We start from the raw sequence: 23,715 nt of genomic DNA, 5'->3' as shown, positions 1-23,715 counted from the left end.
GATTGCATGCCGCACTCTGCAATTACTTGCGGTCTTGGGCAGGCCAGACCAAGCCATTATGGATGTGGATAGGATGCTTGCTATGATATATCTGTAAAAACTAGTGAGGGTCATCATGGATACGCAGAATTTCCTTGGCCTCTTGAGCCGAGTGTGGCATCAAGAGGTCTAACCATCGTGAACTCAATGTGTGTGAGCTGTACCCTTTTGTGTCCAGCACTACTCCTGGTTCCTCCATGGCCCCGTGCCACAGTTGGCTGTGAGTGATGTTCAGACTGGACCTTGCCCTTGATCACCCTACTTGCTTTGTTAGAGTCTGACTCGCTCTTCCCAAATGTCTGCTGCTCAGAAGCTTAAATAATTCAAAGCCATTATCCATTTGGAATGGATTTTAAAAGGGGCAAACCATTCGCCTACCTTTCTTGTAATGATTGATGGTGCCATTCATATGAAAACCCTCTTGTTGAACTGCTCTTGGTGTGGAGACAGAGGCACAACAAGAGGTCAGATGCCTACATTTGACCTTTAGTGCCCTTCATACTTCTGTGTTGCTGTGCCTAGATGCAGAGTTATTGTATATGGTGTCTGTATATAAACATACCTGTACATACATGTGAACCATCAGCCGTACCTGGCCCACTTCAACTAAAAAAGAAAATTTTTCTGCACTGGTTGGGGTCCTGACTTGTACAGAGGAAGATGGCCGTGGTCATTGGGAGCCAACATTTTGAGATCAGAGATGATCAGACATAAGACTGAGACAACCATTGAACAACTGTAACTATTTGAGTGAGTCAGAGACTGGCAGACTTTGCAGCAAGTAATTCCCCTTCCTAACACCTTAAAGCCTTTCCACCATCTACCAAAGTCAGGCGAGTGATGGAATGATCTTTGTTTCCCTGAATGAACGCAGCGACAACACCATCGTAGATAATACAATCTACCACTCCAAATATTCATTCTGTCTCACTGGAGCACCAAATCTGCAGTCTGTGCCATTTTCCAGACTTGCCTGGGCTTCCTGGCAGCACTTTCCATGAGCTCTACCACCAAGAAAGTAAAGTGACCAGGCTAATGAGTACATCACTGACTCAATGTTGTCCTGCCTTGGAAACACTTCACTGTTCCGTCATTTAAATCAAAGTCCTGAAACACTCTCCCCAACATTGTCATGTGAGGACCTCCCCACAAGGGTAGCAGAGACTTAAAAAAAAAATGGTTCAACGCCACTATCATTATTTCAGGGGTATTTAGAGATGGCTGATAAATACTGATTGGACACTGGTGAGAAGCAAACTGAGCCTGGAATAAGATTACATTAGGTGAAGCATACCCCTAGGCCTAGGTGGCATATGGGGCCTTGTAAGAATATTCACAAGGTAAAATACAGGAGTTGGACCCATGACAGATTTAGAAGAGCGTAGCTGCTCAGTGAGTTTGTAGGAAGCTGGTTCGATATTCTGAACCTTTGACTAGCCTGGTGAAAGAAATAAAGGTCGGATTTCATGTTTCTATTGACAATTTACTTGTTTTTGAGAGAATACATAAAGGTCATCAGACTTCTCTGCTGTTTCATTATTTTTCCAGAGGGAGGAATTTATTTTGATGCGAATGGGGAACAGGAAATTTCTAATGATGAGAAGAGGGTATGTCCCAGGCGGTGAAATTCCTTAATGATGGATGCTGCCTTCTCGAGGCAGCAGCTCTTGAAGCTTTCCTTGATGGTCGGAAGGTCTGTGCCACGTTGGAGCTGGCTGCGTCTGCTGCCTCTTACAACTCAGTGCATTGGAGGTTGTGACGCAACCTGCTGGGATGCTCTCCACTGTACAGCTATAGAAATTGGCAAGAATCTTTGGTGATGTAGCTAATCTCCAAAGACGTCCTCAAAATGCAATAAAGCCTCTGGTATGCCTCCTTTGTGATTGCACTGGTGTGGGCCCAGGATAGTTCCTCTGAGATGTTGAGACCCTTGAACTTGACGCTTTTCCTCTGCTGACCCCTCAGTGAATGTTGCCCTGACCTCCTCCTTCCTGAGGTCCACAATCAATCCTTCGGTCTTGATGACACTCAGTGCGAGGTTATAGTTGTAGCACCACCCAACCATGTGGATCTATGTCAGTCCTGTATGCCACCTCATTGTATGGAAAGTTTCTTAATAAAGGAGTGCAACAGTTAGAGACACTGCTTCACAGTGCTGAAGACCTGGGTCCCATCCTGAGCCCTGGCGTTGTCTGTCTGTAGTTTTCACATTCTCCCTTTGACTGTGTGAGATTCATCTGGCCATTGGTTTCCATCCAGCTTAATCGGCTGCTGTAAATTACACCTTATTGTAGGTAAATGGCTAAGTAAAAGTTAAAGGGCTATGATTGACATGTGAGAGAGAACATGCTACAAGGCTGCAGGGAGTAAGGGGAGGAGTGTAACTGGTGGGATTGTTTAGTTCGGAGTTGGGGTCTTCTGTGTGCTAATAAGAACCCATCCTCTGTTTAAGAATCTTGCCTCATTCACCCAGTGTGTGAAGGTGCAGAGGTTGTTTGTCACTTGAGCAAAAGCTAGACTGTCCTATTCCGCATCTGTTTCTAAGGCCTCACAAGTCTGATGAGAAGCAAAAGTTTTCAAATATACCAGGCAACAGTGGCTAGCAGAGCAGCAAGCTACCAACCTGTTTACTGGTGACAGACACTGAAGGGAACAGTATCAGAATTCTAGAGGAAAAATGCAGGATTTGGGATTTTGGCAGCTGAAGATATAGTTGCAAAAGGTGGAATGCTTAAGCCACAAGATGCACAGTGCAGAACTTGAAGAAGAGAAGTAACTCAGAGTTTAGATGTGGAGGAGGGCAGAGGGAGAGAGAAGGTAAAGCCTGAGAGAGATTTGAATCTTTTGAAGTGCAACTTGACTGTGTGATGCAGGTTGTAGCAAAAAGTGTCATTCCCTTCCAGCTCCAGTGATCTAGGGTCAAATCAGACCTCTGCCCCTCTCAGTGTGGAGTTTGCGTGTTTTCCCTGTGACCATTTGGGTTTCCTCCCATGTCCCAAAGACGAACTGCCAAGTTAAGTGCCCACTGTAAAGTTGGTAGCTAGGGAGGTGGGGGTTGGTGGTAGAGTTGATGGGCAGATGTGAGAGAGAGTGGACCACAGTGACCAACAGGAATGCTTTGAAAACCAGCATAAATGTGATGGACTGAATGGCCTCCTATGTTGTAGACAAGTATTTAAATACATTGTGTTAAATATTATGAATATATGCAAGTAAATGGAGTAAGTATTGGTGAACATTGGTAGTTTAAAGTGCGAATGGGCCACTTTTGATGATGAAGTCTTGATGAAGGGTCTCTGCCTGAAACATCGACTATTTACTCTTTTCCATAGATGCTGCTGATTTCCTCCAGCGTTTTGTGTGCTCTGTCAATTTTCTCTTGCTTATCACTGTTGATGATGCTTCTCTCAGTGCCTGTAACCAGTAAGCAGTTTGGTAGATCGACTATCTGATGACCACTATTGCATGTTGTATTTGTAAACCTTTGCTGCTGATATCTGACTTCTGAGGCCTTAGAAATAAGCACAGAATAAATCAGTCTAGTTTTTACACAGCTGCTGAATCACCCGTCCATCTTCACAGGGTGAGGAAGGCAGGATGTTGAGGTGGATGGTGGGTTACCCATAGTATGGCTATTCTTGTGTTGCCTAGTGGCTAGTTGATCAGGATGAAGTCACGCCCATTTAGAATGGAGATGAGGAGGAATTTCTTTAGCCAGAGACTGGTGAATCTGTGGAATTCGTTGCCACAGGCGACTGTGGAGGCCAAATCATTGAGTATATTTTAGGCAGAGGTTGATAGATTATTGATTGGCCAGAGCATGAAGGAATACGGGGAGAAGGCAGGAGATTGGGGCTGAGAGAGAAATGGATGAACGGTAATGAAATGATGGAGCAGACTCAAAGTTAATGGCCTAATCCTGCTCCCATATCTTTTAGTCTTATGAATTAAACAAAGTCTTTCTTGTCTATGGCATTGTGTGCATTTACCATTCTGTATATACAGAGATCTCTTTTGTAGAATGATGCTCCCATGGATACCATAGGCTTGTAATAATTCAGGTGTAGAGTTAAGCTGAACCACTGTCCATTGCTAGCTCTCCGTAGAGTAAACCATTTATTCCACACAGTTGTCATGGATTAGTGAGCTATGAGTTCAACTCTCACTAGGGGAATTTAAAGCCTGTTAATTTTAAGCAAAAAATGAGTATAATGGAGTTATTGAGAAAATAATAATCTTCTGAGAAAGAAACATGCTGTCCATACAAGATTTGGTTGGGATGTAACTCCAAAGTGAGAGAAATGTAGCTGATTCATAGTCACCCTGAAATGGTCCAGTTGAAGGGCAGATAAAAATGGGCAATAAATACTAGGCACCCACAGCCTGGCTACAAATAACTTCTCTTTCCATCTGATGTTAACTTTGTTTACTTCCAAAACACATGAGCAACCGGCACCAATTCTGGGCTCCAAGGGTTGGTTCAATTCAGGGTGCTTATCAGTGTCCAGCAAAATCAGGTATTTTCTATTTTTGGAAAGATTAGGGAGATTCTTCCATTTTCGCTCTTCCTAAAGCATGGGTTAAGTCATAATAATTATGGATTAATTCAGTTTTTGGCTTTTTCTTTTATAAAAGATTTTTTTTGTTACTTGAAACGGGGGGCGGAGGGCAAGTTCTACATATAGTCATATAACATAGAAACAGAATCTTTGGCCCATCTGGTCCATGCCAACTGAGACTCCATCTAAGCTAGTCCCAGTTGCCCATGTTTGACCATATACCTCTAAACTTTTCCTATCCATGTACCTGTCCAATTTCCTTTTGAATGTTGTTAATGTACCTACCTGAAGATGCACCTCCATAATCCCCAAACATTATAGTAACTGGGACCACTGAAGGCATCTGTAACATCGCGACTGAGAGAGGATACTTGTATTTTAGGGAAGCTTGTTGGATGTAGCATTGGTAGGCATTGCTCTTGTCTCTGGGTTTGCAAGTTATGGGATCAAGTCACTCTCCACAGTCATGAATGTAGAAATCTAGGCTGATGCTTTGAGGCTGTAGTGGGTCAGAGCTGCATTGTGACTGAGATGTTAAATTGAGACTCATTTTGGTTGTCTGTATCTCTGAATACAATTCATTTGTATTTGTAGGAGCTTTCTGTGTGTAGATTAGTTGTCACATTCCCCATGTTGTGACAGTGCCCACATCTAAACATTTCACTCGGAATGTCCTGAAGCTGTGAATAAGAAAATAAGTTTATTTTTACCTTAATGGAGGGGAGGAGTTTTTTGGTGTAATATCTTGACTCTCCCTGCATGGCCTCTTGCCTACCCCTTCCCGAAACCTACCTTCATCCTTCATCATCGCTGCTTCCCCTTCATAGTGCCGGCTGCTCACGCGTTTCGGGTATCTCTTACACCTCCCTTGATAGTCAGGCCATCAAGTGCCAACACCCTAAGTTTTGGAATCCTCTTCTTACATCTCTCTCTCTCTCTCTCCTTCAGAGTTTTTTTGATTGTCCACCAGTCTTAATTTTGTAAGTGACTTGGTATCAAGAGTTTTCCTGATCAAATGTACATTTTAGGAAATATTGTTGGCTTTTGTAAAGTACGTGGGGTTATACAAAATCTATATAAATCTAAAGTGTTGCTTCATTAGAACATCTATCTAAATATTCATCAAACTCCTGATCACAACTGGGAATTACTCCCTGTCCTGACGAAGGGTCTCGGCCCGAAACGTCGACAGCGCTTCTCCCTATAGATGCTGCCTGGCCCGCTGTGTTCCACCAGCATTTTGTGTGTGTTGTTGTGGGAATTACTCCAATCCTTTGGGAAAACCAAACTCCTTTGAATGAAAATCTTCAAGTCATTAAGTAAAAGTTGGATTCAAATTCTGCGATTGAAAAATCCATCTAGAGCTCCTAATGCCCTTGGATAATAGCGCATTGGTTTTGTTTTGGTAATCTTTACAAATATTGTAAATGTTAAAGCCAGTGTTTCTTTCTATAGGAATGTACAGTAATGTGAATCAGCATATGAGAAAAGCTGCTACCTTGTTGATTTTTGTTTTGCAGGATTCCTGAGTAAGCGTAGCCACCGACAAGACCTAAGAATGCAGGCCTTTGGACATGGTGTGGGGACGTGGTTTCTCCTGGGCTTTGCAGCTTTGACATTAAACTTCATTAGCAAGGCACAGGGTCAAGGTAATTTCTGTCATGATAGCACAAACCAATGACAAATCCTTCTGATATGCAGATGTGGGTACATCATTTGTTATGAGTTTAAGTGATTCTGCTTTATGTTGTAAATGTTATGTTTTATGTCCCTGCTAAAGATATTCATTTTTTTTAACTAAATAGACAATGCAAAATAATTGTTGCACCAAAATAGTTGGTGTTAACAACGGAAGTTAGTTATTGGCTTTCTTGGACTATGTACCACACTGTTGGATATACCCTCATTGCTTCATTGATATGATGAAGTGAATGGAATTTTATTTTTCCGGCAGTACAAACATAACAAAAAACATCATTTTCATTGATGACTTCATAACGATGATTTCATCAGACAAAATTAAATAATAAAAATCTTTAAAACAGACCGAAAGGGTGTAGGCTGAAGCTACTGCTTATTACGTCTACCGCTCTTACTGATATAAAAACATATTTGGCGTCAATCATCCCATCAAAACAAAAAATTTCTTTTAACACAAAATCCAATTCCAAGTATCATTTATTTACATTACTCCCATTCACTTTAAATCATGTATTTTATATTTGTTCATTAAATTATTTTTAAGTAATTTTTTAAACTTGTTAAGTGTGGTGTATGTTTTTAAATTCTCACTACAACTGTTTCATAGATTCACCCCTCTGACTGAAATACAATGATTTTTTACATTTGTTCTTATCCTTTGTTTTTGAAATATATATGTTCCCCTCAAATCATGTTGACTTTCTCTCATTTTAAACAACCTTTAGATACTTTGTGGAACTGTCCATTTTTTACTTTATACATAATTTGTATTTTAAAATCTACAAAATCTCTGAATTTTTAAAGTGTTTAGTTGAACAAATAGTGGATTGGTTGGCTCATTATAACTAGTGTTAGAACCATAGAACATTACATTACAGCATAGAAACAGGCCCTTCGGCCCTTCTTGGCTGTGCCGAACCATTTTTCTGCCTAGTCCCACTGACCAGCACTTGGGCCATATCCCTCCATACACTCTCATCCATGTTCCTGTCCAAGTTTTTCTTAAATGTCAAAAGTGAGCCCGCATTTACCACTTCATCTGGCAGCTCATTCCACACTCCCACCACTCTTAGCGTGAAGAAGCCCCCCCGCTAATGTTCCCTTTAAACTTTTCCCCTTCACCCTTAACCCATGACCTCTGGTTTTTTCTTGCCTGTCCTCAGTGGAAAAAGCCTGCTTGCATTCACTCTATCTATACCCATCATAATTTTATATACCTCTATCAAATCACCCCTCATTCTTCTACGCTCCAGGGAATAAAGTCCTAACCTATTCAACTTTTCTCTGTAACTCCGTTTCTCAAGTCCCGGCAACAGCCTTGGAAACGTTCTCTGCACTCTTTCAACCTTATTAATATCCTTCCTGTAATTCGGTGACCAAAACTGCACACAATACTCCAAATTCGGCCTCACCAATGCCTTATACAACCTCACCATTACATTCCAACTCTTATACTCAGTACTTTGATTTATAAAGGCCAATGTACCTAAAGCTCTCTTTACTACCCTATCTACCTGTGACACCACTTCTAGTCAATTTTGTATCTGTATTCCCAGATCCCTCTGTTCTACTGCACTCCTCAGTGCTCTACCATTTATCTTGTGTGTTCTACCTTGGTTTGTCCTTCCAAAGTGCAATACCTCACACTTTCTTATAAAAGAACATAGTCTTATTTACAATTCGTATGTCTTTCTTTTGGAGTAGAGAAATTGAGTTTGTAGTTGTTTAGTATGCATTTCCCCATACCTCTACACAGTAAGTCCTGTATTGGACTATATGTGAACAGTATAATGTATACAAAGATTCCTGATTTAAGAAATCTTGTGCTTTGTATAGTATTGCAATAGATTATGACATTTTTATTTTGACATAATTTATATGTGGTTTCCAGCTTAATTTTTTATCCATTATCACTCCTAAAAAATTTTGTTTCAGATACCTTATCAATTTCAACATCGTTTATTCTAAGTTTACTGTATGAGTTTGGTTTATGGGTTCAAATATTATGAATTTAGTTTTAGTTAGTTTCATTCTAATCCTACATTCTTCCTGTGGAGCTACAGAAAGCATGTATCTGATTATCTCTGTAACATTGTGTTTTCATTCTGCCTTTAACCACAGCAGTTAATGTTATTTTGACATTAAAGGAGTGTAAACGACCGCTCCCTGTCAAATTTTCTCACAACAGATATATTCAGAGCACACAATTTGATTTGTCTCCTACCTGACCATCTGTCAGCGCTCAATAAAACTTTGGCTCTGTTTACACTTCGAACTGTGGGTTCAGGCTGAACTGATTTGCCTTTGTCTCAGCCTTATTTGTAACACGTGTCTGGAACCAGTGTCTGAACTAACTGGAACGAAAGGCTCAGTGGGTGAAGTTTAGGCTAAATGTTGAGTAGCCCCTTGACCAGTAGGGGACATTGTAACAAGAATGTCAGACAAACGCAGTACCAAAGGAACATTACTGAATTGTTCTTGTCTGAATAAGTTAGGAATGACCAATTAATGTCTATTTTTCTGGTGTAAATTTTCAACGAGATGAATATAGGACACACTTTGGTCAATGCCGTGGTGTAATAAATAATTCCCGCTGAAGTTCTCTCGTGTGTACCCTCTAAACCTGCACCTCTACTGCCTAGCACAGAGGTCGGCAACCTGCGGCTCCAGAGCCACATGCGGCTCTTTGATCTCTGTGATGCGGCTCCCCGTGGTTTGTTAGCTTTTGAAATGTAATTCGAAATTTGAAGATTATGGTGATCTTGTACAATCTGAAAACTTTGCGGAGACACCGTTTCCTGGCACATCCGAACCGGCTCACAATTAGCCACCGTTCCGGCTAAGGGAGATAGCCTACGGGGGTTTGTGAGTACGTGTCTTTTGGAGCATCCGCGCCCACGGGGACGGGTTGAGGGAGGCTTTAAAGCAAGGCTGTTTAGTTCGAATAAAGTTACCTTTGACTGCAGTCTTTATTTTAGCGCTGCGTGTAGCACAGCGCTACAACGTGTTTTTTTATCGCTATTAATATACATCACCACTGCCAATGCCTGACACCCGCCAGTGCGCGCTTTCTTTTAATTCCTCGATCCAAGGTAGGCTAACTATGGAGTAACCTTCAACACAACGTCTTTTTTTTCGGAGTTCAAAATGTTTTTGTTGCATGCAGAATTGTAATTTCGTTTTCTCTGCAGGAGTTCATCAATTTCATAAATGCAACACATTATAGTTTGTTTATACATAGCATAAAGGCAAAAAAAAACCCGTTGTATGCAGTGTTATTTCATTTTGTGGCTCCCAGTGTTTTCTTTTCTGTGGGAAATGGGTCCATATTGGCTCTTTCAGTGGTAAACGTTGCCGACCCCTGGCCTAGCAGGACAAGGAGAGTAGGTACCTGGAACACCATTCCTGCAGGTTCCCCGAACAGTTGAATTGACTCTCGAAAGAGAAATATTTAACTGTCCTTGTATTACTGCTGGTGAAAGAGATTGGAGATCTTTCCCCAACAGCATTGTGGGGGCACTGCCTCTAGACAGTCTGCAGTGATTTAAGGTAATAACCCACCCACCACTTTAGAGGGGCAAGAGGGATGGGCAGTCAGAGCTGACCTTGTCACTCCCATTTCAGGAACACATTTTTGTGTGGTCGCTTGGGATCTATTTAGCAAGCTTTAGATTTGGGGAGGAGGGGTACAGGAAGGACGTTACTTTGAAAAACAGCACCCCACTGGCTTGTAATCCATTTAATTTTGATCTACATTAATTTCTCACAGTTTAGTGGGAGGCGGGTGCTTTATTGGAGTGAATAGTAACTTGAGATAGATAACTTTGGATTGGCAGGTTGGGCTCGCTCGTTCTCTCAATGGCACCATTCTAGTGTGGGACTGGATGTCAGTCTTTGGAGGGTCACAGGAGATTGAAATTGATGCTGCCACATCAGTGACCCTTTACTCCTTTCCAGCAAGCACATAGTTAAACTCTTCATAATTTAAAGTGTAAATGAGCTCATAGCCAGTGGAGATTAAAAGTTTATTGTTTTAGATAATAACCATCGAATGATCTAACAGAGGAGAAGGCTATTTGGTGCAATGCCGATATACTAGCCCTTTGGAAGAATGATCCAGTTACTCTTATTGTCCTGTGAGTTTCTTGTAATGGGTAGATGTTGGGTTCACTTTGGGAATGCCAGCCCAGAAATTCAACGGACATAAGACATAGGAGCTGAATTAGGCCATTCAGCCCATTTAGTCTGCTCCACCATTCCATCATGGCTGATCCCGGATCCCACTCAACCCCATAACCTTTGATGCCCTGACCAATCAGGAATCCATTAACTTCTGCCTGAAATATACACACAGACTTGGCTTCCACTGCAGTCTGTGGCAGAGCATTCCACAGGTTTACTACACTCTGGCTAAAAAAAAGAATTCTTCCTTACCTCTGTTCTAAAAGGCCACCCCACAATTTTGAAGCATTGCCCTCTAGTTCTGGATACCCCCACCATAGGAAACACCTCTCCACATCCACCCTATCTAGTCCTTTCAACGTTCGATAGGTTTCAATGAGGTCCCCACGCATTCTTCCAAATTCTAGTGAGTTCAGGCCCAGAGCTGCCAAATGCTCCTCATATGTTAACCCCTTCATTCCCAGAATAATCCTCGTGAACCTCCTCTGGACTCTCTCCAATGACCACACATCCTTTCTGAGATATGGATCTGGACAAGTAACTGTGCTGAAAAGTACAGAGACCACAATGAATCTGGAACACTCTAGTGTTCCGTGTACACTCGACAAATTCACCTGATTAAAGGTCACTTGGTTACACACAGAATGCTTCATTTTTATTTTCCTATTTAGTCTCTATAGGATGGACAAAGAATATTTGCCCAGAAATTCATCCTTGAAAGATGCTGCTAAGTGTGCTCAAAGCTATGATGACATGTTGAATCTGCTACATCTGATTCAATAAGAGTGGAATTCTGAAGCATTTTTAACAACCATGGTCACTGCAATCCAGCTTATCAGCATTGTTGACTGTGGAAAAATTTCCTAGCAGTTCCTTTAATGATGATGCATTTCTACATACCAGGAGAAGGATCTGTCTGTAGCTGATAGGGTAAGGTCATAATGTATGAACTCCCAAACGTACTCCAAGTTGAATGGAGTCTACTGTAGGTAGGTAGGTCCATTTGAGCTCTGATTATTCTTGAGTGTGTTTATCATTGATGTTTCTCTCCTCCACTTTCAATCCTCTCAACGCTACCCCACTAAATCTAATCTAAAACCACTTGAAATTGCTCTGGTAAGAACTGAGAAATGGATAGAATTTCAAACCGCTTTAAAAGGGTATTAAAGGAGATTGTCATTCTTAAAAGAAATGTAGTTGTGTAACATTATTATGTATTTTTAATACAAAAACATTCTACCTGCAAATATCAATAAGTCAAGTAGGAAACAACTACTTATTTGTTAAATTAGGAATTGATTTAATCCCTCTCAGAGGAGCTGTTAATGTTTGGTAAAACATAAAAACAGATCTGCCATTATTTGGAAATGATTATAATAATCCCAACAACAACAACATTTCCTTTTTTTACTTTTATTTAAATCAGTTTAGAATCTACATCACTCAAAATTTACTTTGCATCAGGTTCAGGTATCTATTCCCAGTGCAGTTAGACAAAGGAGGTTCAGATTCTTTGAAAGGTACAAATGTTAACTTCAAATAAAAAAATTGCATATCTTGGTGGATTAACCAAAGAGAAACTGTTTCTCTGTAACCACGTACATGCACAAGTCCTCTAGTGTTTAAGTTAAAAAATTACACACGGCTGAATCTTGAACAACTGGTTAAATTGAACACACACTCAGTTAACTGAAGCTATAACAAACAGTTAAATCACAATGCAAGAATAAATGACTGTTCATCCCTAATCCCATAAATATTTGTTCCAACATGTTGGGGATTTGTCATTAATACAGGCAGGTGACAAAATTCCATTGATAATTAATGCTGAATGTTCCAGGTTATTCAGGTGGGTAGCAGAGAACTGCACTCTTAATATTTGGGCAGGTCAAAGGGTTTCTTCTTTAGAGTTTCCAGATTCATATTCCGAACAGTTACATTCCTTCCTCCAACACCACCCCCCATTCCTCTTCATCCTTCACCCATCCATCACTGATGTCCAGTAGTCCTGTCACTAGCACTTTCCTACATGGTAGAACTGTGGTGGGCCAGTACACAGATGCAGTGATAGTGCAGTAAATTTAATTCTTGTAGCTGTTTCACCTCTTTGGGGTGGGGGGAGGGAGGTGAGAAGCCTTATTCTGTGTGGTGTCCTGGATTGGGAACAGGTCCAAGCAAGCAGAGTGCCAAGGACCGGGATGAACAGACAGGAACCCTTGTGTTAGGAATCGTGTGTATATAGGGCTTTTCTCATATTAATCTGAGCTAATACACGAGAAGGAAATTGTCAATTTTAGTAAATTCTGTCATCTTGTAGTCCAACTCCAGTAGTACCACCTTCCATGATGGAGTATGTGTTTTGTTTAAACAAATGGGAGTAGTTGCTTTTCTGTAGAATGTTTACAAAGTAAAATTAATTGTTCCTGACCCATCTACTTAAAGCAATTAAGATTGTCTTGAGCCTGAAGGGCATTTTTATATAGGTACATTTATCTTCTGTACACAATCCAGGTTTGCTTTTGAAAATGCAAATAATTCAACTTTCAATAAAAAGAATTATAGAACTTGAATTAACTCACTAGAATTCGATTTTTTTTTTTGTACAACATGCACAAGTTTGGTGCACGAGGTTGCATTCCTAGATAATTGTTTTACTTTTTTAAAAAAATGCAATTTGTCTGCAAACCTTCAATGTTCTTGGGGCACTTTCTGGTCAAGCGTGTTAATGAAGCCACAGGCGTTGCAGCTGGATACTCCCTCCTGACCCATTCTTCACACTTGCATTCTTCTTTATCAATGCACCAGTTTTATTGGCCATTTTGACACTAGATTCTAGCCCAGACTTGGGTGGATCAGTGTGTTTTTTTTTGGGTAAGCAAGGTTTCTCGGCACCAAGGAAAATTAAGTTGCAACAGCAACTAAAAAAAAGGTTCCTTCAACAGGTTGGTGAAAACATAGCTCTTGCTTTTGTCTTGTTCAGTTTGTGTGTTGCCCTCCTCTGCCTCACTACGAAACAAGTAAGTGCCAAGACACTTCTCTGCATTAAAATGGATTTTTTCCCCCATTTGGGCAGTTCTTTAAGGCTTCTTTTGAAAAGTATATATAGAAGTCAAGGATTCACTGTTTTAATGAAAACTTTATATAAATAGAGGAAATGGCCAGAAGCAGCTTGCTGCATAAACCATCTCTGTCTACACCTCTTCAACATAGTCTTGAGCCTGGGACATTTGGTTGTCCGGTTTTTCCCTGAACTTGGCAGGTAATGCTGATGTCAATACAAGGGGTAGCAATTTTTAGTAGATTATTGAAGCAAATGTTTTGACATAAGGCCTCTAATCCCTCAGTAGTATAGTTATTCATTGCTATAAAAGCCACCCTGTTATTAACCAGATAGAACCAACAAAAGGGGGATAGCAGACTCCCCAAAAGGAGAACTTATTAGTAATAAACCCAACAAGTCTAAGGCTCTGGAAGATTGCTGTTGTGAGTTAATTTAATATTATTCTGAGAAAAGCCAGAAATGAAAGCAGCAAGAAACTTCTCAGTTATACAAAGGCCAGTTTTACAGTTAGAGAGAGGGGTAGGCAAAGTAACTGTAGGCTGTCATCAGTGGGATATATGGTGGAAAAGGTTCTGACAGTCAGCATAAATCATCTTCCCAAAAGTCACTGCTTGATCAGGGACCATCTACATGGATTTAATGAGGAAAATACTCTGTTTGAATTGTTGGAGGTTGTGGAAGGGAGTGAGTTTGATTTGGCCTATGTAGGTTTCAACAAGGTTTTTGACAAGTTTCAGATGGCACCTGAACAGGAAAGTAAAAGCCTCAGGGTCCACAGGGGAAGTGGTAAATTGAGTCCAAAATTGGCTCAGCAGTAGGAAGCAAGCAGTAATGAAGTCTTGTCTTGGTTACTGGAGGGCACTGTGCAACGGGGCTTCACAGGGCTTGGTGTTAGGTGCCTTGCTGCCTGTGACATCAGCTACTGGTGTGGACAAAAATGGTGGCTGTCATGTGGTTCTTCAAAATGACACTGGAATTGTCAAGTGGGTTGCACTGAGGGGATAGCTGGCGACTGCAGGAGGATACTACACAGCTGGAAGCAGGAGGGCGACAAATGGAATTTTGTCCGATGTTTGGTGAGGTGTATGGGCAGGGCACGCAGCAGGGGACTATGTGATAATACAGGGAATGTGGTGGAATGAGGATCAAGTTGTGCAAACCCATGGATCCCTTGGATGTGGTGGACAGGTAGATATCAAGCTTAAGAAGGCATATGTGAAAGGATTTAACAAAGGATCTAAGAACAGGGAGTGGTGTGTAAAAAGGAAAAGTGGGATGCTTTCTTCAGATACCAAGAGAGCAGCAGAAGAGTGGACAACACTGGTGGGCTTCAGATGAAGTTCTACTGGAGAGTGCAGGAGAAGTAAGAGAACATCACTATGGGCTGGAGACGGATCCCCCTTGAAGCAGCTCTATTATTCAACAATGCCACAGTTGATCTGATCCTTGGTTTAGGCTCGGCCTGCCCGCCTGATCTCCCTTTCCTGCTCCGTGATCTGAATCTCCAGTTCAGTCTCTCCCTTGGATGAGGTCAGGGCTGAGAGAGTTAACTGTGAACAACTTGGTTTGTCAATGATTGTACTTCACCTTGGAGCAGAAGGGAAATCTGTCCAGTATCTGCATAAATCTCTTGTTCGTGGAGGGGCATCTGTGAAGTGCATTAAGTAATGATGAGAAAGGGCTAAATGCCCTCAGTGGGGAAGTTGATGGCTAGCAGGTTTAAAGTAATTGATAGGAGTATTTATGAGCCTGTTTGTTGGTGGTATGAAATTACAATGCAGGGATGAAGTGGCGCCAGAAACTTTCATTATTTCTGCAGGTTTTGGGATGAGCAAATGAAGTGCACACAGAGAGCAAGGGGTGGGAAGGAGATTAAGCTGAATGAGCCTTTACAATTAACATTGATGTGCAAAGTGAATTCACCTGTGGAGTGAGTTCCATTCTTGTCTTGTCCTGCCTGGTGAAAACCAGCATTTCACCCTTGAAGGTGATGAATCAAAAATGTCTTGTTGCTTGAGAGGAGTGTGGTTTGAGCTGTATGAAGAGACATTGAAGTGGGTGATTCAGAGGTTGGTTAAAGTGGTAGGCTTTAAGGATTGGCTTTTGTGTGAAGGCAATGATGTGAATGTAGGTGGGTTAATTGCTTCTCATGTGTAGGTGAGGGGTAGAATCCTGGGGAAGCTGTTAGGATTGTGGGGATTTGTAAGGTTAATGCAAATGAATTCCTGATGGCTAGCATGGAGGTGTTGGGCTGAAGGGCCTGTGTATGGCTTTATACCTCTGTAAGAGATAGTTGGGTGAAAGGAAGGGAGATACAGAGCTTTGGGCCCTTTCATATTTGTGAGGATTGCTGGATATTGGGAATGTGTGGGATACTGTAGATAGAGGAACCAAATGAATTCAAAAATTCTTTGTCAGTGAGGGAGGTTCCTGGAATAAGGTATTAAGGACGAGGAGGAACTTAACTCAAGGATACTGTCAAATTCTGCCACACCACCAGTCCATAACAAACTGAGGAACTGGTGCTCTTGTTACTGCAGTCCCAGGCAGAATGAAACATTTCAGACAGTCATCTTGTTGGGAGGATGGAAAGGAGCAGGTGCTATTTCCATGATGTGTTCTGGTGGTATTTCTATGACAATAAATTACTTAAAGATTGGATCCTTGGTTTTCATTAGAAACCAGGTGCTCTGCACTGGCTCATCAGAGTTTTCATAAACTATGCAGAGCAAGTCACCCAAGCTCTATGAATAGCAGAATAAACAGCACCAAAGAGTTTCTGTGCAGCAGCTTAGATCTAATACAATTTGTCTATGTTGATATTGCCTCAAATACTCTCACTGTTGAAATAATTTTGCTTATAATTGGTCACTGTACCTGGTTAACCATTGGTTGTAGTTTGGCACAAAATCATTTCTGTTTCTGATGCTTTAGTAATGCTAGCTGACTTGTAGTGTTTGTGGCTTTTGATTTTTGAAGATCAAGCTCATAGCTAAGAAGCACCAAGGGTCCCATGTGCTTCAGCTAACATAAGCCAGGCCTTCCTATTCTGAAGGGAGATAGTGTTCACATCTGCATCTACCATTACTTCCCTGGGTTCTAAACCGGAGTTTGCAATGGTGTTATTTAACAGGCATGTTTTTGGTGATGGAAAACATACACTTTTCTTTCTGATTATTAAATAGATAAATAAAGGAAGGATTAGCATTTCATCACCTTTCATTAAAGACTGAAATGAATAGTAGGACAAATCATTTGGATTGTACATTGGATGGCAAAGAGATAGAGTGTTATGTTACACAACTAGCTGTCTTCAAGCTATATTGCACAGATCTTGGATCGACATAGAAAGCCCTCCTGAGGAAAAGCTTGCTTGCAAAGTAGCTTTTCTTCATATTAACTAATAATTTTTCATAGTGCGGTTTTAAACTGGGCTCTATGCTAAAGAGTGATTTAGCAGAAGCATATATTGCTTGCAGGTGGCGAGCTGGTTTAACAATTGGCTTTTAAGCTCTGAGTTTAAAAGAGAAATGCAGAGCTGTGCAGATTTGGAAATATCAATTTGATGCACAGAGCAACACCGAGGAACCAGGCAGTACAGATAGTTTGGAGCCCTGTTAAATATTGTGGTAAATGTAGTTTGACTTGATTATTGGTGTGCAGGCGCTGTTGATTAAACTACTGTTCTGATATAGCAATGACATCTGTTTCAAATGCTGAGTTAACCTTCATTTTTTTTTCTCTTTTTTTGTGTACGCCTCGTAGTTGCCTCTCCAACAAGATTAAAGTTTTCTATAATGTCGCAGGACAGTGTAAGAATCACATGGAAAGCCCCTAGGGGGAAATTTCAAGAATACAGATTAACCGTGACACCAGTTGTAGGTAAGGACTTAATGATATATTTCATTCTTGAGAACAAACTTTTTATTGGTTGTGCTACATTTTAAAACAGCGTTAAAGATTTTTCTTCCATTTCTTCCTCATATGTTTACATTTGCTCCTCTCATGCCGTGCCACTTCTCCATTTCTATAATGTATGGTGTTTATATTAAATGAAATGAAGAGGAAGTCAACGATGAATGCTTTATATTCAAAGAAAAATTATCCAAGGTTTAAAATTGACTTGAGGTTTTTTTTCTAACCCAATCCATACATTGGGAACTAATGAGATGGGTGAGCTCTGATTTCAAACTGTGCTTTACTTCAATACCTATTAAAGCCAACATTTAACAAAGTTTAAGGTACATATATGTCAGTAAGTATAACTCTGAGATGCAGGCAACAGGATACAAGGTTGACATTTGACCCCGTTCTCTGGGAATTGGGTAAAAATTCCACCTGAGCCTTTTGGCAATTAAGTATTTGATGCAGAAACTCTTTTAAAGCAGCATTTGCTGTGTATGAGGATGCCATCTAGCAATTCCCCTTCTGGCAAAGCTTGTTTCTTTCAACTGTCTACACTCAGAAATGAACTTTTCTGTACATCTTTAATGCCTTGAAGGCTATTGGATGGTAATTTGCAGCGTATTGGAATCGGGTAACCACTGTAGGTAACTTATCTGCATGTGGTGTCAGTCCTCATTTCTCCTCTACCCAGTTTCATGTGAATCCCTCGTGTCTACACCAGCTGTTTGCCAGAGCTAGCCAGTCCATCCCATTTTTTCTCCATAATATCTTTTCCCTTCAAATATTAATCCAGCCCCTTTTTCTACTAAACACAAGAAATTCTGCAGATGCTGGAAATCCAAAGCAACACATACAAAATGCTGGAGGAACTCAGCAGGTCAGGCAGCACCTATGGCAATGAATAAACAGTCAATGTTTTGGCCAAGGTGCTGCTTCAGAACTAGAGAAGGACCTCGGGCTGAAACGTTGAATGTTGATTCTCTTCTATAGATGTTATCTGACCTCCTGGGTTTCCTCCAGCATTTTCTGTATGTCCCTTTTCCCATTGACTGCTTCTACTGTCCATTTCCAGCAATGCATTCCACAATCCAATAACTCAATGTTTCCTTTATGATTTTTCTGCTGTTCTTTTCACTCTGTATCCTTGTGTTACTCACCTGCATTACCACCATCTCTGCTCCAAGAAAAAGAGATCCTGTATCTGATCCTGTACTGCAGGTGTTAGTAGTGTTTATTTTCATGCTCAATTAATACTTTTTTAGGCATCTCGCGAGACCATGGATTTTTGCCTTGGAAAGTTTCCAGGGTGCAGGCCTGGGCAGGGTTGTATGGGAGACTGGCAGTTATCCATGCTGCAAGTCTCCCCTCTCCACGCCACTGAAGTTGTCCAAGGGAAGGGCAAGGGCCGATACAGCTTGGCACCAGTGTCGTTGCAGAGCAATGTGTGGTTAAGTGCCTCGCTCAAGGACACAACACGCTGTCTTAGCCTAGGCTCGAACTAGCGACCTTCAGATCACTAGACCGACGCCTAAACCACTTGTCCACGCACCAACAATAAAGAGAGCCTGAAGGTGCTTGGCATTCTTAGGAGATGTTCTAATTATCAGTCATGAAGATCATGCTTCATGCTTGTGATCCAGTGCTGATTGTTCCACCATGAACAATGTTTGGCCATTATTAATTATTGCAGCAGCAGTGCCAGTTTTTGCTGGCTGGTGGTGCAGTGGCATCAGCGCCGGACTTTGAGGCGAGTGGTCCCGGGTTCGAATCCGGCCGGCTCCTTGCACGCTTTCTCTCCATGCTGGGCTGGGCATTGAGCTAGCAACTCAGCCTCATATAAAAACCAACAGGTAAGAATGCTAATGAAACTGCGAGGTTGCTGCCCTATGTGCCACAAGGCACAGAACGGGATAACACGGTCTGTTCTTGACACAGATCAATGAAGTGATAAACCTTGATGTTATCTAAATTTAGGTAGTAAATGGGAACCTAGCACTAGCGCTGCAATGTGCCCTTGGCCATTCTCACTTCTGTGTCCAAGAAACAATCTTAGTAAGTGGGCTCAGTGTTTCAGTACTGAACTGTATTTAATTTTTCTTTGGAGTCTTGTGAACCATTCTAGGTGTTAGGAATGTCTTGGCATTTTCTTTCTTGGAAGTCTATATGGAAAAGGGAGAGATTTTAAAGTCTAAGCGGTGATTGGGAGCAGGAAAGGAACCAAAAGGCCAAGCAGCCTCTTTGTTTTGAGATGTTCTCCAACAAAAGAAATCAGCATGCTTAATGCTATCTGTAAAAAGTAAGGTTGGGTGTGAGTAAAAGATCCCAGGTGTGGAGAAAGTTGCAACAATTTGGGCAGCAAACCTTGTTCGCTAATCCTGAAGGTTAGGCTCTAGTTTTCACTCCAGGCAAGTGTGAGATTTGCTTCCTGTTGATTCCTAAAGTATATTTTATTGTTTTTAAATCCTTTCCCTTCTCTGTCATCTCTTTCAGAGTCCTGAGAAGCTTGAGTCCATCTGTTTCTGGCCCCTTGATCATCCACAAACTTCGCTTTCTTGTTTGTTATTCATCTGCTTTGGAATCCACCCCCGACCCCAATCTTCCTGCTTTTTCAGTGTGCTTTCCTGCTTTAAGATATTCTTTTAAAATATCATCACTGCAAGGTTTGGGTCGCTGAGTAGCTGTGAGTTGGGTTTTGCCTGGGGAATGCAGTTAGGACACCGCTTTGGGCCCCGGAGAGTTAACATCAGGGTGGTTGCCTTGCATTAGATTTGTGTTCAGTGAGATTATCTACTGATGATAGTCAACCACAAATCTCTGCAGTTGTAAATGTTTCTCAATCTGCTTTTGTTATGTTGGGGAAAAATTAGCACTGTTGTAGAAGACCCTTTCCTCTTCCACCTTCTCTCCTATCCACACGCATGCAAAGTCCTCCAACTCCAGGAGAGGCCTGTGGGCCTCCAGTCCCGAGGCCCCAGATTCAGCTGCTGCTCTCAGTACCTGTTGAACTAAGTGGCAGAAGCACAGGAATGAGTTGATGATGGACAGCTGTCAGGATGGATTGAAGAGCATCCATCATCACCTCCCAGTCTGCTACTGTTAATGGGACCATGGTGTGGGCAGCCTTTGAAGATGCTTCAGCTTCTGTTGCTTTCGGACTGTTTGCACCTTAACTCCATTTCCCCATTCCATTTTCCTTCCAAACGTTCGCCAGCAAAAAAATTTGAATTGACCTCCAGATGTGAGAAACTCGTCTTCTACTTGGGTGTCCAGAATCAGGACCATAAATCTAACGCAATCTCTGGTGAAGCTACTGAAGCAGAACGGAGAGCACTCATTCCCCGGCGAGTGAGGGAAAAGGAGAGCAATCTGTGTGCAAAACCTGCTTCTGTCTGCTTCATTTTCAGGATGTTCCAAAGTGCCTTGCAGCCAATAAATGGTTTTGAATTTTTGTCCCTGTTTTATGTAACTTTAGCAACCAATTTGCATGCGTTCATCTTCTGCACTCAGCAATGTGGAGATAATCTATTTGTGTTTAATGTCAGAGGATATGTATCAACCAGAATACTGGGGATGATACTCCTTTGAAATAAAACCCAGGAATCTCTTTGAATCTCTTTAGAAGGGAAGCTGGGATTTAATTTAACATCCCATCCAAAATATGATCCCTTTGTCACTGGCGTTATTACTTAGACAGTGCAAAGGAATGTCGGCCTTTGTTTTGTGCTTGTTCTGAAGGAATGGGCTGGGGTGAGATGACAATGTTGGAAGCAATCTCTTGCCTTGTGATATTTACTGCTGTTCAAACTAATCGGATTACTGACTGGGCATTCAGGTGTGCAGGCTAAAGTGGACCTTCACACAAATGTCTGGAGCTATTTGTACGTAAACTTCAAAAGTTACAACTTCTAATGTTTTTGTGCCTTTTTATGGGCTGAGATTTCTTAAGCCAATTTAACAGAATTAAATCTTTGAGGAGACACTAACATGGGCAGTCTTTGCTTTATTCCTTTCTCGATCCTGCCTAGATCACGTTTTGTGATCAGCTTCAGGATACAGGCACTTTGCCTTTTATGGTCATTTTGATAGAATATTGTTGAACCTTATCTGTTTCCACATGAGGAGTGCTGAATAGCAGAGATATTGAAGGAGCCTTACTGACCACTCCTATAATCTGTTTCTGATGTCATGGGAGCAGTCCAGGGTAGAGATTCACTGCCTGGAAAGGTCTTCTGCTTGAACTTTGCATTTACCTGGAGACCTCACAACATGCTACATATGATAAAACCTATCAGTGTTGGGCTGCAGGAGACGATGGAACTGTGATCTTTCCCCGATCACTGCAGTAATAGAGGCATCCTTAAAGCTACTTTGAGTATTTTGTAGCTAAGCCCAAAAACTAAATATAATAGATTTTCAATATATCCAGTTGTGGGTAAAGACATACAGTGAATATTGACTTTAGTGACCAACCTTCAGATCTGAATATGCATTGAAGATTAAATCTAAAGTGCAACTCCGGACAATGGTTAGACAATGCTCATTTAAATTAATACTTGTGCGTATCTGGGTGTTTGTGCTATGGGTGCGAAGGAGGGAGGTGTGAAAGGGGGCGTGCAGTTCAAAGGAAGCCTTGTAAATATGGATTTGTTTGAATTGTCCTGAATTTTTCTTTAATCTTTAGCACAAAATGATGTGTAGGTTTGGGCCAGGAGACCTTTATCTTCTACCCCCCCACCCCCCGAAACGTTCTCCATCTGATGCCTGCTGTATCCAACTTCGTCGAATAAAGAGGCTGCTTCGTTTCTACCAGTACTTCCCTCCGGTGACTTCATGCATGCAACAATATCAGTTATTTCTTGTCAATGAATGTACATCTTTATTTAAAACAATTAAACAGCTGAGGACATGCCTCGTGGGAATCCAACGTAGTTTCCAGCTTAGCATTTCCTCAGTTTTCCCGTTTTACAGTTGCAGTATTTTAATGTTGCCTCTTCTGGGCTCTGGGAATCACCTGGAAGGGTCTGCCTGCCAGTTTATTAGCTTGTTACTTTTCCCCTGTAATAAAATGCCTCTTTTCAGTGGTGTGGCTGAGGGAAAGGTCTGATTTCTCCATTGATGATACCAGATCTCTCCAACAAGTGTTAGACAAAACAAACTGACTCTTTGATTTTTTTTGATCTTTTCTTGGAGAGAGGATTCCTCAGGGCTCAATAACATAAAAGGACCGAGGCGGGTTAGCAAAGGGAAAACCTTGCATTGGTTTATTGCAAACTAGTCGCTATAGATACTTTTGACAAACCATTGTTGAACAATATAGATTACTATGCATGCTATACTACTGAGGCAAAGGATCCATGGAAGAAAGTGCAGAGGATATATATGTGGACGATGCATATTTGAGATAGTACAACTGTTTACAATGCTTAATGCACTCTTGAGACAACAGGAGGGGCAATGAGGGTGGTCCATTGATGTGGGTTAAATAGATTTCAAGGCTTTTGGTAAATGGCTTATTATTGTCATGTACCATGATAGAGTGAAAATTCCTTTTGTTTGCATGACTTCACGCACTGTTCATTCCACACAGGTACGTTGAGGTAATAGAAAGGCCAATCACAGAATGCAGGATATAAAGTTGTCTTTTAACAAGGTCTGATGGGGCTGTCACTGGAGAAGGAAAGGTTAGTGATTAGCAGAAGTGTTGTAACTGGCAGACTGTTCCGGTGACCCCTTGTTCGATGATTGTCAGGGGTATGTCGAAAGTGGCTGTGGATGATATAAATGTTGATCGTGTGTCTGAGCTTTTAACCAGCAGGATAGTCTGTTCAGTTGGGTTGGGCGGTGGCGAGTGGGATTCTCTGCGGAGGAATGTGAAGTGGGGACAGCGTGGAAAGGGAACATACAATAAATGGGAGGGCATTGACTGGTGTGGGGGAACAAGAAGACTTTGGATTGGTAACAGAACAGGCCAGCAGGAGGCTAAAGGGCAAATGGGAAGTTCCTCCATTGTTTAATTTCAAAACTAAACTTACTAAATACAAGCACTGCAATACAGACCCTCCCCAGCTCATGAATGCTTTATTTGTGAATGTCCTGTTTTTAATGATGGGCATATGGGATACCGGTAGGATGGATTTGATGGCTACTGCCGTGTGGGGACTTGCTTGTTTCTTTGCAATATCAATGCTTCAGGCAGAGAAATTTGAATGGTTGACTTAAATACATTGGCAAACTAAGGGCATCGTGTCGTTAAACCAATGTTTCTAT

At 41.5% G+C, this 23,715-nt stretch overlaps 1 protein-coding gene across 1 annotated transcript in view; it reads left to right on the top strand.

The window, feature by feature from the left end:
* Window positions 1–23,715, top strand: part of col14a1a (collagen, type XIV, alpha 1a) — a 212,318-nt gene that overhangs the window by 3,818 nt on the left and 184,785 nt on the right. The window contains exons 2-3 of the mRNA XM_059973127.1: window positions 6,119–6,247; window positions 17,308–17,424. Coding sequence (XP_059829110.1) covers window positions 6,157–6,247; window positions 17,308–17,424 — 208 coding nt within the window. The 5' untranslated portion in view covers window positions 6,119–6,156. The remainder of the gene's footprint in view (window positions 1–6,118; window positions 6,248–17,307; window positions 17,425–23,715) is intronic.

This window comes from Hypanus sabinus, chromosome 1 (genome assembly GCF_030144855.1).
Source record: "Hypanus sabinus isolate sHypSab1 chromosome 1, sHypSab1.hap1, whole genome shotgun sequence".
NCBI classification, from domain to species: domain Eukaryota; kingdom Metazoa; phylum Chordata; class Chondrichthyes; order Myliobatiformes; family Dasyatidae; genus Hypanus; species Hypanus sabinus.
Note: the sequence above shows the minus strand (reverse complement) of the source record. Positions and strands in the feature narration are given on the sequence as shown.